This window comes from Pundamilia nyererei, unplaced genomic scaffold, assembly GCF_000239375.1.
Source record: "Pundamilia nyererei isolate P.nyererei 1_Seehausen unplaced genomic scaffold, PunNye1.0 scaffold00177, whole genome shotgun sequence".
NCBI lineage: Eukaryota > Metazoa > Chordata > Actinopteri > Cichliformes > Cichlidae > Pundamilia > Pundamilia nyererei.
The window spans coordinates 179,881-194,156 of record NW_005187578.1 but is presented as its reverse complement, the minus strand read 5'-3'; the positions used below and the strand labels follow the sequence as shown (position 1 = coordinate 194,156).

General features: G+C 40.7%; 1 protein-coding gene across 1 annotated transcript in view; it reads left to right on the top strand.

Annotated features, from left to right (window-relative positions):
- Positions 1 to 647: 647 nt before the first annotated feature.
- myo10 (myosin X) overlaps positions 648 to 14,276 on the top strand; it is a 122,725-nt gene continuing 109,096 nt past the window's right edge. Inside the window, exon 1 of the mRNA XM_013914185.1 lies at positions 648 to 1,111. Within this exon, the coding sequence (XP_013769639.1) occupies positions 1,091 to 1,111 (21 nt within the window). The 5' untranslated portion in view covers positions 648 to 1,090. The remainder of the gene's footprint in view (positions 1,112 to 14,276) is intronic.

Below are 14,276 nucleotides of genomic sequence, written 5' to 3'. Positions count from 1 at the left end.
GAGGAGCGTGTCAGGCTACATTTCACTATGTGTTATACTTGTATAACTATGCATGTGACAAATAAAGAACCTTGAACCTTGAACCGAGTTTGCTTAAGTTATAAGCCTTTGTTCTATTTCACTGAAATTCAACTTGAAAGTATTTCTGTTGTTACTGACTGGTGAAAGATATGGCATGTTATTCTTTTTCTGCAGGAGGGGATTTGAATAAAGGTTTGATCCAGTTGTACAATTCAAAGCCACATCAATTCAATTCAATTTTATTTATACAGCGCCAAATCACAAGAACAGTCGCCTCAAGGTGCTTTATATTGTGAGGTAGACCCTACAGTAATACATACAGAGAAAAACACAACAATCACATGAATAACATCACATCATCTTTGAAGCAAAAATAAAAAAAACTGCAGTTCTTCAATTGGCCACTTGAGGCTGCCCCCAAAAGTGAGTCCTTCTCCAAATTTAAGCAGTTTTCAGCCTTTCTGCGCTCCAGCGCCTTTTCTTACCTTCCCAGTCTCTGAGCTCCAGACTCTCCATGTTGACAGCAGGAGGAGTCAGAGAGACAGCGGGGCAGCAGTAGTGGGAGAAGGAGGGAGGTGCTGGAAGGGCTGGAGGTGGAGCTTGAGTATTATTGTCCGCCGGTCTGAGTGACTGGCTGGCCGAGAGAGAATCTCCAAAGTTTGACCGGCGTGTCGTTTAGTCGCGTTTCCTCCACATTTTCACTGTTGATCAAACAAAGTGCGCACCGAACCACGTGGACCAAGAAGTGACAGCCGGACACGCGCGAGGACACGCAGAGAGCTCCAACAGCAGAAGCCCCCAAAGATCTGCTTTAAAGGACTCTGTGCTGGATGAGTAACCCAGGAAACAAAAGAGTAAACTTACTACTGTAGCTCCACACTGACCCACGCTGTGAGCGTCCTCCAGCCCGCACACTTTCAGGAGAAAGATGATGCACTGAAGCTTTCGGATCCGCCGCCCTTCTTCTTTCTGGGTTTTTGTTTGGATCCCACTAACAACACATGAGTTGGATTGACCGGACGCGCGGGTGCCATACAGTAAATCCTCGGGGATTAAAATAAATCGTGCAATGGATAATTTCTTCACGGAGGTAAGAAGACGCTCAAGTCTGCAACTGCTTCGTTCACGCAGCGCGCAGCACATCTTCCATATGCTCGCAGTGTTACTTTTCCTCTCGTCCTGCAAACTTTTGGAGAATTGTAAAACAAGGAAACCTCTCCAAACATGTGCAGCTCATGCACAGCAGGCTCCAAATCTTGCTTTATTGAAAGGATGCAAATACTATGAGGCATAAACTTACTACTGAGTGCCAGGAGTAATGGTAAGATAGGATACTTTAAAATGGAAATTAAACGGTGAGCAATGTAAAATAAACCCAGTGGAGTTCCTGCTCATGTCATAAAGATGCCATAAAGCACTTTTTAGATTCTTTAAACGCGCTTTTCCCAAATCCCTGTAAGAATATCAGACGTACATCATTAAAACACGGATCTCACAGGGACAGAGGGGGTTTGGACTGGTCCCAGTGGACCTTTGGTATTTCCGCACCTCTTTTCTTCTTTCCTTCCGCAGAAACTGTCTTGTAAAGATATTGATAGAAGTCTAAACCTGCGGCCAAGGGGAGTTTTGTTCTGGCCAAGATGCAGAAATTCACACTTTCAGTGACTGTAGGATGTTCGGAAGCACGAGTCCTGTGCTCCTGCCTTAAAAGCTGATTGAACTTATTCAGTGTAAGCTACCACTGAGGTTTCATTAATGGCAGCAGTCACTTTGCTTTGCTCTGTTATGGTGCAGCAGAGTTTGGACTCCTCAACTATTTCTGGTTTTATTCGTCAAAAAACATTTTCAAACACACTTAAAAGTCTTCATCAAAACAACGACATTAAACACATATTTCAATAATTAAAATGTAAATGAAAAGAAAGCTTTCCAATACTAAACATCAGTGTTGCAGCTTGCCGATTGCTGGCCTACTTTCTGCCTCTTCTTGTCTTGTTCTTTGTGCAGACTGTTGGCTTCACTCCAGGTTAAGAATGGTCATGTTCTGTGTAAGCGGTGATCAGCTGGTGAGCCTTACTGTGCAGTAATGTAATTATTATATTAACAACAAATAAGTCCATTTGCTTCAGAAGTACATGCGTAGAAATTTCCTGACATTTGTGGATCTAACTGTGACTTCTGTTACCTGGTCATTTGGGCTGCCCTCGTCACTGTTGGGTACATCAGGTGGTTTTTCTCGATTACCTGAAGCACTCTGTAAGCATGCTGTACGTCCACCATCTAACAGCATGAGCTGTGACTCAGGGATAAAAGGTGTTCATTGCGATACGCTTGCAATATCAGCGCTCACACCTTTTCCTCTGATGACGTGGGCCAGGTAACAGCGGTAACACTTGAGTCATCCCTGACTCATACCTCAATGCTTTCTTTTTTGTCCCCTTTGGAAGCCCTCAGGAAAACAACCTGTCATCACTGTGGTTGGTTTCACTAACAGACCTGCTCAGAAAAACAAACAAACAAACAAAAACCGTATGACACTGAAAGTGATTTAAAACTGGTTTCTCTTCAGGTAGCGGCGTTAAAGGCTGGCGAACAATTATAAAAAGCTTTGCTTCCTGGTTTGAAAAAAAAAACGAATAAAAAAACACCTGCTTTCCCATTGGTGCTTGTAAAATTTGAAATTCCAGTCTCACTTTCGGCAGTATGAAGGGCCAAAGGTCATGGAACTCACTGAGCTCATAGGTGCATGTGTGAGGCTGAGTTAAACAAACACTGCCACGCCGAGCCGGTCTCATGACGAGTGTGCAGGGCTACATCCAGCAGTTCAGTTCTGTGGAAGTCTGAGGGGGAATAATTCTCATTGCCAGAAGCATGCAGGCGCACAATAGTCTCAAATATCGGCCTGCCTGCCTGTATATCTGCCAGCTAATCACAGCTGAAACAAAGAGCCCAGTCTTCAAGGAAAAGGGCATTTGACAAGGAAGTAAACCGGCTTCAGTCATTTCATACGGAGGCCAACGGTTTGACAAGAGAGGAATGTGAACTGGGAAAGAACCTGAAGTGTTTCTTATTTATGCAGTGTGTACACGAGGGACCCGCAGTCTCCGGACAGACAAAGACATGCTGTTAATAAAGGGCATCGAACCTTCAGCCGGCTGTCTTTGAAAACCTCTTTAGGATGCCTGATTAACTCCATTAGTAAATTCACTGTGTTACAGAATCTTCTTGCTTTGTGGTAATGGTCACCTTTAGAATCACCAGTTAACCTAAACCCATTCATATGTTACTGAGTGAGGGAGCTGGAGAGAACTCGTGCAGACGAGGGAGAACCTGGTAACGCTGCTAACCACCATTTAGCTACATTCTGTGAATATTTCATCTTTAATTGTCAGATTTCTGTTGGTTTTAGCCTTGCCATTTTATTTTTATTTACATTTATGCCGAAACAAGCCACTGACCATTCACTTAGTTAGGATTCATCCTATTATTATTAACTTATCTGGCTTCCTGGGGAGAAGGGAGACTTTTATATGGAGTATTTGTGAGGTTCAAAGAGTTGAAGCAGCTGACAGGCTGAACTGGAGAATGACACATTTAAGAGACAGTGTTAAATGACTGAAAGAATGTGTTAGTTTCAGCACTTAATGGCTGTCATCTTTATGATGACTGTGGTTCAAAGTGTTTGAGGAGGAGTGCGAAGAGGAGAAATCTCACTGTCAACATCACATCTGTTAGGATCATTTTCTCCTAATTTGTGCGATTTATTTAATATCATCCATCGAGTTCTGAAAGATTTTCATATGTGGAAATGCTCGGGACGATTTCTCCAGCCTGACTTAAATTCAAAGTTATGCCTGCGAGCTACAGAAGAGCACATTGTCCTGAACATCAGAGACACGAATGCGTTGACAATGACACATCCTTCAGCAGGAGGTTTCTCATCTCTAATTACTGAGCTGCAGCCAAAACAGTCTGCAGCACTCAGTCCAGCCGCTATAAATAGAGCCTAACCACAAATCCAGACGGCACATTTTCATCACTTGGTCATTTTCTTGAAACAGGAATCGGTCTTGCAGTCCAGCAGCAATCAGAGTCGTTTTATATACTCTGCAGGTTTTTGTTTCACGGGGAGAAAAGCTGCTAAACATAGAAAACGGCTGCATAACGCGGTCACTTATGTTTTAGTGTTAAGGATGAACAAAGTTAATGTTATGAATGCTCTGTATTTGTCACAGAAAAACCCCTTTGAATCCAGCAGAGAGGTTGCATGCTTAGCTTTATCCATTTGTGTTATTTGGGTCGTCATTGGCAGGATGAGGCAGATTTCATTCAGACTTCACTGACCAACAGCCTCGAGAATCCTGTGTCAGTGTCAGTGATTGGCTAATGTTCGGCTCTGTTGTATCCAATAAACTGCAGAGGATCATTTTCTCTTCTGTGGTAGGAGGAACTGCAGTGTGTTTTGAGGCGGTGTGTGTTGACATAATGGAGTCACTAAGTTCAGTCGGTTAGAAGGTTTGTTTTTATTTGAACTGGTGGGCGTGGAGAGAGCTGGGCCTCACCTGTCCACCAATCAGACGGCAGCTGTGCCTCAGGTGTGTGTTTGCAGTGATCGCAGTGTAAATTTATTCAGCAATGGGGGAGTTAAAGAAAAAAAGAGAGAACAGATGTCAGTCAGGGTTCCTGAAGGCAGGGAGCAATGATAGACGGATTGTACATTTTTGTGCTATAAAGTCAAAGACATACAGAGTTACTTTGTTTTTAATAACGATGGCTGGCTTATGTTTAAAGACCAATCAGAACAAATCATGAAATCATATTTTCTCACGTTGTTTAGGTATAATTATGCCTTCATGCCTTTTCTTGGCTGCTTTGGCTTTTTTCTGCTTTAAAGCAAACGTTTTCTCTCTTTACTGTAGGAGACAGGAAGCAGACAGCAGTTTGAGTTGTAACTTTATTATTTGTCCATGTGGTTTAAATTTTGAATACCAGTATATGTACTGGGCTTCAAGTTCAGGGTTTGCACCAGAAAGGCTGCCACTGAGTGGTGGGGATGGGCAGGTTGTAAGCAATTAGCATACCTCTGTCCACCCACCATAACACGTTTATGTCCCACTTGTAGCATAAAGAGACGGTAATATAGGTCTGTACCAGCTCCAAAGCGTGGTTAGCCTTGTTCACATGCAGTGATGAATGATTCACTGAGCTGGTGAATAAATTATTTAATCTAAATTTGTTGGCTAAAAATGAACATTAGGCTACTTGGATCCGTTAAGCTACAACCATTCAGTTAGCTAAGTTTATAAAAATAAACTTCTTTCTTCTTTCCCTCTTCTCCGCTGTTTTTTTCCCCTTTTCCTTTCTCCCTTTTCTTTTCCTCATTCAAGTCTGTCCCGTATCTAGCAAGTGAAAATAAAAATAATAAATAAAATAAACAATAAAAGGTGAATCAAATAGACCACTACGGCAAGGCTGGGATGGTCAATTTGGTAAAGTAAATCCGTTGGGCATCTTTCTTCACCTTTAGACAATAAATCTGATGATGAACCAAACGGGACAGGCAAAAGGAAAATAAATAAATAAACTTCTTAAGATGCATGTCATAAAAAAAACTCCCCAGTGCTTCGACGTGGTGAGCTGCAGGTAGTTTGAGGAAGTGCTGGTTTAGAACAACTCATCTGTAACTCAGGGGCTTCTTCTCCTGATTAACACTGTTATATTTGACTACATGACTACACACCCTTTTGGAGTGTTGCACACAGCACAGATCCTCAGCTCAAACCCGTCTCTGTGTTCATGCACTGATGTGAATATATAAACGTCCATGTTGGCAGAGCTCTGTTGCATTCAGTATTGTGTGAAAGTCACATGGACCAACATGCCTCCAAAACAAACCTGTGAGACTCGGGTCCCTGTACTTGTTAACCTGCTTCTCTAGATTCCAAACGAGCCCTGAAAAACTTGCAAAGCTTTTCATTCTTTGAGCCTCTTTTATTTCTCCTCCCAGCAGCCTCAGCTGCCTGCATTTCCCATTAAAACCATAAAAAGTAACAGCTCAATCATAGACATTAATAGGCTCACCACAACAAGCAGAGGCCCTGCCCATTTTATACTGCTCCATTTTAATGATCATTTCAAGCAGAAGGGTCAAACTGCTTCTTCTCCCTCGCTCCGTTTCTCCGGTGCTTATTAAAGCTGAAACTTGACACCTGTGGAGCAGGCAGAAGGAACTGCAAGGAATTTAAACAGCTTGCAGATTTGTCATTTTGTCCCCCCCCCATGTTGTTCATGTCAGACAGCTGTTATACATACAGCTGAATTCCTGCTCGGTCTGCAGGAGTTTCTTCAGGTCATCTTAACAAGTGACCAGTCAGAGTTTGAAGAGTTCAAGATGCGCATAAGTGACTCATCCCCACAGTCACCCCCAGCAGTGTTCATCACCAGAAGTATGTGGACACCAATATAATGTCATTTAGCTTGCTCGCCCTGGAACGTAGATGAAAAGGCGAAAGATTTACTTACTTTGGGATAAATGATGTTTTTAATATCCCTTATTGATTATAATGGAGATGGTCATGCGTCAATATGGAGGGGGGGAGCAAAGTGTTCAATATATGATATGTTGTGGCACTAACATATCATATATGCAAACATCAAAGCCAAGATTTAACCAGATAAACATGAAACTTCACATATTTCTGGTGTAAATGTTTCTGTTTGGAGCTGAAGCCAAACTATCAGTGTCTCGCTACCTTGTCTGTAGCCTTCTAATTGTGTGTATGTGTGGAACAAAAAATATTCTTTTCCACAGTCACATATACAATCTTTAAACAGGGCTGGTGTCCTATTTCCTACGTCTTTTTGAGAAAAAAAGAAAAGAAAGGAGTCGAGCTCTGGCTCACAGTCCTTTTTACCCTCCTGCTAAAATAACACCTTCTCAAGCCGGCAAACACTCTGGAGACGAGCCAGAGGCGCCTGCACCCGATCCTAAACTGGTTTCACTGCTCTCAACTGACTGCATGTAGGGCAGAGGGGCAGCAGCGACTGTGGGAAATCAAACAGTCTCAGGCTTGCAGTTTCAGACCCGGGCCCAGACAGGAAACCTGTTTATTTTTATTCCCTCCGCCGACTGCAGCAGTGAGTCCGTTCCAAAACGTTCATTTAAGCTGATCATTTTAATGAGCAGCTCAGCAGGCTGGTGGAGCAACAAAAAGCATATCAACGGGCGCTTTTTTTGATGGTGCTCATAACTTTCTTTAAAAGTTCCCATTTCTTTACATCGCCGCTCTGCAGGAACACGAGACAATCAGAGCTCTTAAAACCCTGTTTTTGGGGTTCTTTTTAGCTCAGCACCAGGGGAACCTTTTAGTGAGATACTAATAACCGAAACGTTTAAACATCATGGATATGAAAATGGAAAATGGATCAGCAATAAAGTTCAGGATTGATTAAGCCTTTATTTATAGTGGTTCCTACTGTACCTGAGCAGTGAAAGTGCTCTATGCAACTTGCTTAATTCACAAGCATTTTTTTCTGTGCATAAGTGTTTCCTATCTGACATTCAGATACATTCACGCTCCGATGGATCCATCAGAAAACAACTTGGGGTTATTATCTTGTCCAAGATTATTTGGCATGCAGATTGGAGCAGCCAGGGATCGAACACTGAACCTTTCAGTTAGTGCGTGCCCTACTCTTCCTCCTGAATTACAGCCACCCCAAATGATGTAATAACAATCAAAGTTGGTGAAAATTGCCATAAAGTTGAATTCATAAAACTAAACTGATGCAAGCAGTTTTGTAATTGTTTTTCAGTTAATCATCTCTGGTCAGCTGCTTGTTTCGGTGTCTTCCGGCCTCAGTTGTGCATTTCTGTCACAGATGAGCCGCCTTCATGTTCAGTGTAAGATTTTGTCAGTATTCAGACCTTTCTGAGTTATCTTGGAAGCAATGCAGAGACATAAACGCTCAACTTTTTTCACAAAAAAGTTGAAAGCACCAACATAGCTGATCCAGACTCTTCCTGTGTGATCACATTGGTCATTCACGTGTGAGGGATTGGTTCGTTGAAGATGAGACATTTAGGACTTGAAAACGCTCTAAACGCTGCCCTGTTTCCTCATATTTGCTTCTTGTCTCAGTTTGTAGGTTAATCAATGATCTAGATGCCATTGTAGCAGCTGTGTACATGTATGTCTGTGTTATTGTTATCAAGAGAACCTCATGGTTGACATGACGTTAGTCTTTGTGTGGTTCAGACAAGGATGAGGTGCAGGCTGATCTCACACATATGTTTCGACTGCAAACGCATCAGATGTAGGATTAGGATTCAAGGATTAGCACTGAGGTTGTCTTTGTTTTGTATTTTTTTTAAATTTCATAAACTCTTTAATCTCCTTTAACCTATTTAAGAACATTGACAGCTGTTATTCTATCTAAGAGAATGCATGCAGAACTTGAATAATGAAATGAAACAAGTGGGCTTCTTATTATTTATGTATTGTTGCAGAGAAATGGAGTTTGGTTTAAGGGTGTGGCTGATAAAATGCATTGTGAAGCAGGGGTGGGGAACTCCAGGCCTCGAGGGCCGGTGTCCTGCAGGTTTTAGATATCACCCTTTGTCAACACACCTGAATCAAATGATTAGTTCATCACCAGGACTCTGGAGAACTTCAAGACATGTTGAGGAGGTAGTTTAGACGTTTAAAGCAGCTGTGTTGGATCAACAGCACATCTAAAACCTGCAGGACACCGGGCCGTGAGGTCGGGAGTTTCCACACCCCTGCTTTAGTGGCTTCATAGTATAGTGGTTAACACATTTGTCTAACACGTGAAAGATCCCCGGGTTTAAGACTGGAAGGTTGCAAAATCTGCCAAAAGTCTGAGTTACAAAGTAGACAAAGGAAGCTTTTACCATGCTATCTTAGATCAACAGTATGATGTCATCATTTTTAAATGGCTCACAATTTAAACGACTAAACACATACTTGGACTTAGTCCACACTTACATGTGAAACCTGCTGGTAAACAATCACTTTTCCTTTTTCTGGAAATGATCATTAAAATAATTCAGAACCTTCTGTATTGTTCACCAATTCAAAAATAAATTGTCACCTAATTGTATTCACTAATAAAGGCAATGATTCAGATGTGCATGCTGCAGGTTTTCTTTGTCTCTTGTCAAAGATCTTTGTCAACAAAACGAGCCCACAAAATTAAAGAAGCAGAAGATTTTGGTCAAAATCCCAAGGTGCAGAGTGCAGTGTTAAAAGTGCCCAATATCCAGACACAAAATGAACAGAAACATCATTCCTGTTCGGTTTCTTCACCTTCCTCACTCGTTGCTCGATCCTCCTCTTTTCTCTTCTGGCTTTCTGTTAAGTCTTGACTTCCTGACGGATATTTCTAAACATTCCTCTGGATCCTAACGCTTCCTAACCTCTCCCTCAGTCCAGCTTCCTCCACATGTGTGTTTTATGGAACATTGTGCACAGAGGTTTGCGCAGCTCAATTCATTGTGATTTTTATCTGTACATTAACACTGCTGGGGGAAAAAATCCTGGTGTTATAATTGGTGACATAACTACAATTTAAACCTCCCAATAACATGAAACTTACATAATCACTTTCTGTCTAACAGTCAATAAAATGCGCTTAGGTGACTTTGAAGGATAAAGCTGAAGTTATCGTGTGCACTGTCAATATTTATTGAACTGATCGTCATGTTAGGTCATTTCAAATAAACTGTTTGCATCTGTTTTTCTTAAATCCTTAAATTTTAATTTAAATATTACCTAAAAATGTCTAAACTATATGGAAAATATGCCCACATGGAAAAGATATATATAAATCTTATAAAGTTTGTATCTGTCTTGTGTGAAACTTGTATGAAAAGCATACAAGAGTGAAAACAGATATAAGATCCCTTGAAAAATGATATAAATGAAACTTGTATGTTTTGGGTACTTACTAAAAACAATATATGAAAGTAATGAGAAAGTGGCCACTTTTATGAGTAAATCATGTAAGCCTGATATGATTCACTATATGAAGTAGGCCACATCTTATGCAAGTCTTTTATAAGTTTTTACTATTTCTTTTCCATATGGGTGTACTTAGCTGACATCACAGCCTTTGGTTTGTGGACTTGTGGCAGCACTTATGGGTGCAATAATAATAAGTGTTAAGTGAGCAACTTATAAAGTTTTTGCATTTCACTCATCAAAACTATTTTTTAAATGATGACAATTTTTTAAATTTTCAAAAAAGGACTAGCTGCACAAACACCATTCAGAGAGTTATTTCAGTTGCTGTTTTCCTGATCTCAGAGGTCGGAAGAAGAGTGACGTCGCTCCCAAGTTGATTATGTTTCAATATTAAAGCAGGAAAAACATGATTTATTTAGCTTCTTGGCACAATAGAGCGATGCACTCATCACCAGAACGGAGCAATATTTTGTTTTGCTTAAAAACATTGCTGCAGCATGGTCATGGATGGCGCCTGCTCAGTGTTCTGTGAATGGCTCATTTAATGAGTCACAAATACAAACTAGAAGTTCTAGTTTTACTCTTGTTTACTTTCAGTGCTGCCATCTTGGATTATTAACTCTGACTTGGTGGGGCTGCTCTGACTTCAGAAATTCCGACTTCCAAGTGACTTGAGTTAGTGCAGCTGAGGATTAGCACCGCATCACTTAGCATAGCTTAGCTAGTGGCTACATAAGGCTGCTAATCCAAACTTTAAGCCTTAACGCAACATAAACATGTGAGTTATAACAAAACTACCACAGTACAGTTATTATGAAGGGGAAACTATTACAACTATTACTAAAAACCATTTTTGTATCAGACTCTAAAGATGTTATTAACATGTGAGGCACCTGGCTCTCTTTTGGAGCCAACCTCAAGTTTTTTTTCCAACTTATTTTTGTAATACAACCGAGCCATCGAGGTACCATCTGTAGGCAGATTTAGTTTCAACTTAAGGATTTTCTGTCACCTGACCTCTTTATGACCCCATCATTGTGTAATAAATCAAACTCCATTAAGTTAATGTTAAAAACCATCACTCCTCGGGTGTAACATGTCTACACACCTTTACATTAACCTCATGTACAGACTTACTGTACAGTTCCTACACAGGAACCTGCACATCTCTGCATGAGAGGTCATTTCTTGGTTGAGTGGCTGTAGAAGCAATGTTTAAGAAGAGGAAAAAAAAAAAAAAAAGCAGTAAAATGGGTTTTAGTCTGAGATGGTCTGTTGACACTAATCCCTCAGTGTCCTGCTGAGTCGTGGTTTCCCGCTGGTGAAATGGTCAATTAAAACCAGGAATGGACGACTGTAGATCTGACCCCTTTTGACTTCTTTCAATGTTGCGGCATCACTGTGCTGCAGAAGGAGGCAGAGGAAAGCTGAGGGTATTTTAGATCTTTTCACTGCCTTTCAGATCTACACCGTCTGTTATTTATTTCATAAATCAGTATTCCAAGTATAAAAGTCTGGGGGGGGTTTTCTGGAATTTTTTTTCATATAGAGTTTCTCATCTGGTTTTATTTAAATTACCAAATCAGTTGCAAATAAATCCTAAAAGTAAAATGCAAGTTAGAAATTCTGCAGTGGTAAAGATACTACAAGGATTATTTTGCCATTTATTTCTTAATTTTGAAATTAAATATCTTTAACATGCTTGATTCAGAATAACTTCAGAATAAATGCCAAGCAAAACATGATATTAGCAAATATGTCATGCAGTATAGGAGTCATGCTTTACAAGGATGAGTCAGAATTTGTGTTTTATGTACGTATGCCGGCTTTGTGTTTGTCTCACCTGTCACTGCGAGCCACTCAAATACACACCTGACAGGTTAAGTAGGCGAATAACGTTTTGATGTTGTTTGATTCGAACAGTGGTGTGGTTTAATTTAGGATTTGCACATACCTAAAGGCATGTAGCACTTTTATTATTGCACATAGCGCTACAGGGTTTACACATCACCACGCTCAGAAATGATTGTAATAATTTAATGGAAACATCTCCAGCAAGGATTAAAACCAATGGGCTCAAAGGAAGGCACGTCTGGAGACAGGGTTTGGTCATACATGTCAGCGTGTGGTTTGCCTTCAGCCCTTCAAAGGTCAGAAATTTGTGTTGGAGATTAGAGCAAGCTGCATGTTGAATGTGACAAGGTAATTTTAAATGCAGTCCAGGTTTCTTGGATGGAAAAAAATAAATAATTAAATGCAAATAAAGTAAAAAAGAACATCTTTGAGCAGATGACTCACAATGTTCACTTGTCCAGGATAACATTTCTGTTGTTTTCTTCCTCTTCTTTTTCTTTATTTCGACTTGTTGGACATTTGAATTTGATTTTCACTCACCCAGTCAAATATTCTGTTATTGTGCTTTTGTTAATTTTTTGCCTTTTTTTCAGAGGGGGCCTGATAAAATGTGGTTAAACTTTTTTTCTTATTTAAACTTCACATTTCAGACAGGATACAGAAACAGAAACATGGACAGATATGATCAGGGTTCAAACGAGGTCAGAGTATTCCCATAATGAGGAAACCTCCTCTGACTGTAGTTTTGTCAGGCAAAAGCCATCAATGGTCCAAACACATCACGACCCTTGCAAATATAAAAATGTAGACTGGCGCCGCAAGAGTGTAAGAGGGGGAAGATCAGTTCCTTAAAGAATCACTTTTAAAGGCTGATCTAAAGCCTGATGAGTTATCCCCATGTTGCTGTGACTGTAACTGTGACAGGAACAGCCTGAACTATTCATTAGGCTTAGTTTGGGTTTTGTGGCTCTCAGAGAACCACCTCCTTCGACATCTTGGAGCTGGATCTGACAGTTACTCTAAAATTACATCCCCTTCAGTTTGTGATTGGCCCATTATGTTGAGTCACGAGGGAATGCAGGTGTTGAACTCGGTTTATATTGCTTCTCACTATCACTGTGTCCTTGCATGTTTACAACCAGCCGAAACACAGTGATTACCTTCAGGAAACACTTTCAGTCCCAAGGAATATCATGTTTCTCCCTCTCTATGGGGAGCACCAGTGGCTGACACTTTCCTCTCTTTAGTAAATTAACTACATCACTAAAGACAACTCTAGTTCATCAGTTTGACAGCTCTCAATTGTGGAAGAAGATACAACTCAGATAAATTCACTTCACAAACTTGTTTTCTAATGACAGTTGACAACATTTTGTACAAAAAGATATCGGAGCTTTCCATTAACTCGAGTGCTTCGAAGGAAGCCTTTCAGCCTTTTGCAGATGCATTGAAGCTTGCATAAGATTTAATCACCAGAACATTAAACTGGACTTGTAAAAAATGAAAAATCCCCTGATTTAAATTGTTTGAAAGATTTTGATTTTCTGAATGTTGTAATTGTTTCTTTTAAGTCGGATGTTGGTTATTGTCTTGGACATCTTTGATAAACACGGTTCTGTTTAAGATCAGATCTGAGAGAGAAGTAGGAGGAGGGTTATCTGATCCTGCACTGTGCTGAATGCAGCTTCCTGGCAACCCCATCCATGCGAACACACTCGCACACAACACCACACAAGTTAGAAGCTAGGCGCAACCCGAAAAGCCAAACATCCATTTCCACTAATTGGCTTGTTCTCATGCGATCCTGTTACCTTGTGAGAGTGCAGGTCCACTCCTCTGAGGCTACTCCGAGTTCTGGAACATCACGCTATTCTTATTTGCTCTGTTAGAGAAGACTAAGAAGTTCCATCATTTTAAGGATCTCATTTGATGTAATTGATTTTTTCTTTTTTCCCTATGCTATAGGAGTCTAAAAGGCAATCAAAGTAGCTCTTTCCTTCAACCTCATATTTACTGCTGATTCTTCCAGGCCATTAAGGGGTATTTGCAGCTTGAGTGGTCAAGATAACTTTTCTATTAATATACTTATAGTATGCTCCGGGGCGGCTGTAGCTCAGGCGGTAGAGCAAGTCGTCTACTAACCGGAAGGTTGGTGATTTGAGCCCCGCCTGCACGCTAAATATCCTTGGGCAAGATACTAACCCCAAGTTGCTCTCTGATGCATCCGTCCGAGTATGACTGCGTGTGAATGTTAGATAGGAAGCGCTTAAGCACAGAAAAAGTGTTTGTATGAATGGGTGTTTTGGTGAATGAGGAATGTTGTATAAAGCGCTTTGAATCCTCAGATTTGAAAAGCAATATATAAGAATCAGTCCATTTACTACTTACCATGCTGTTTTGCTTTGTACGTAAGCA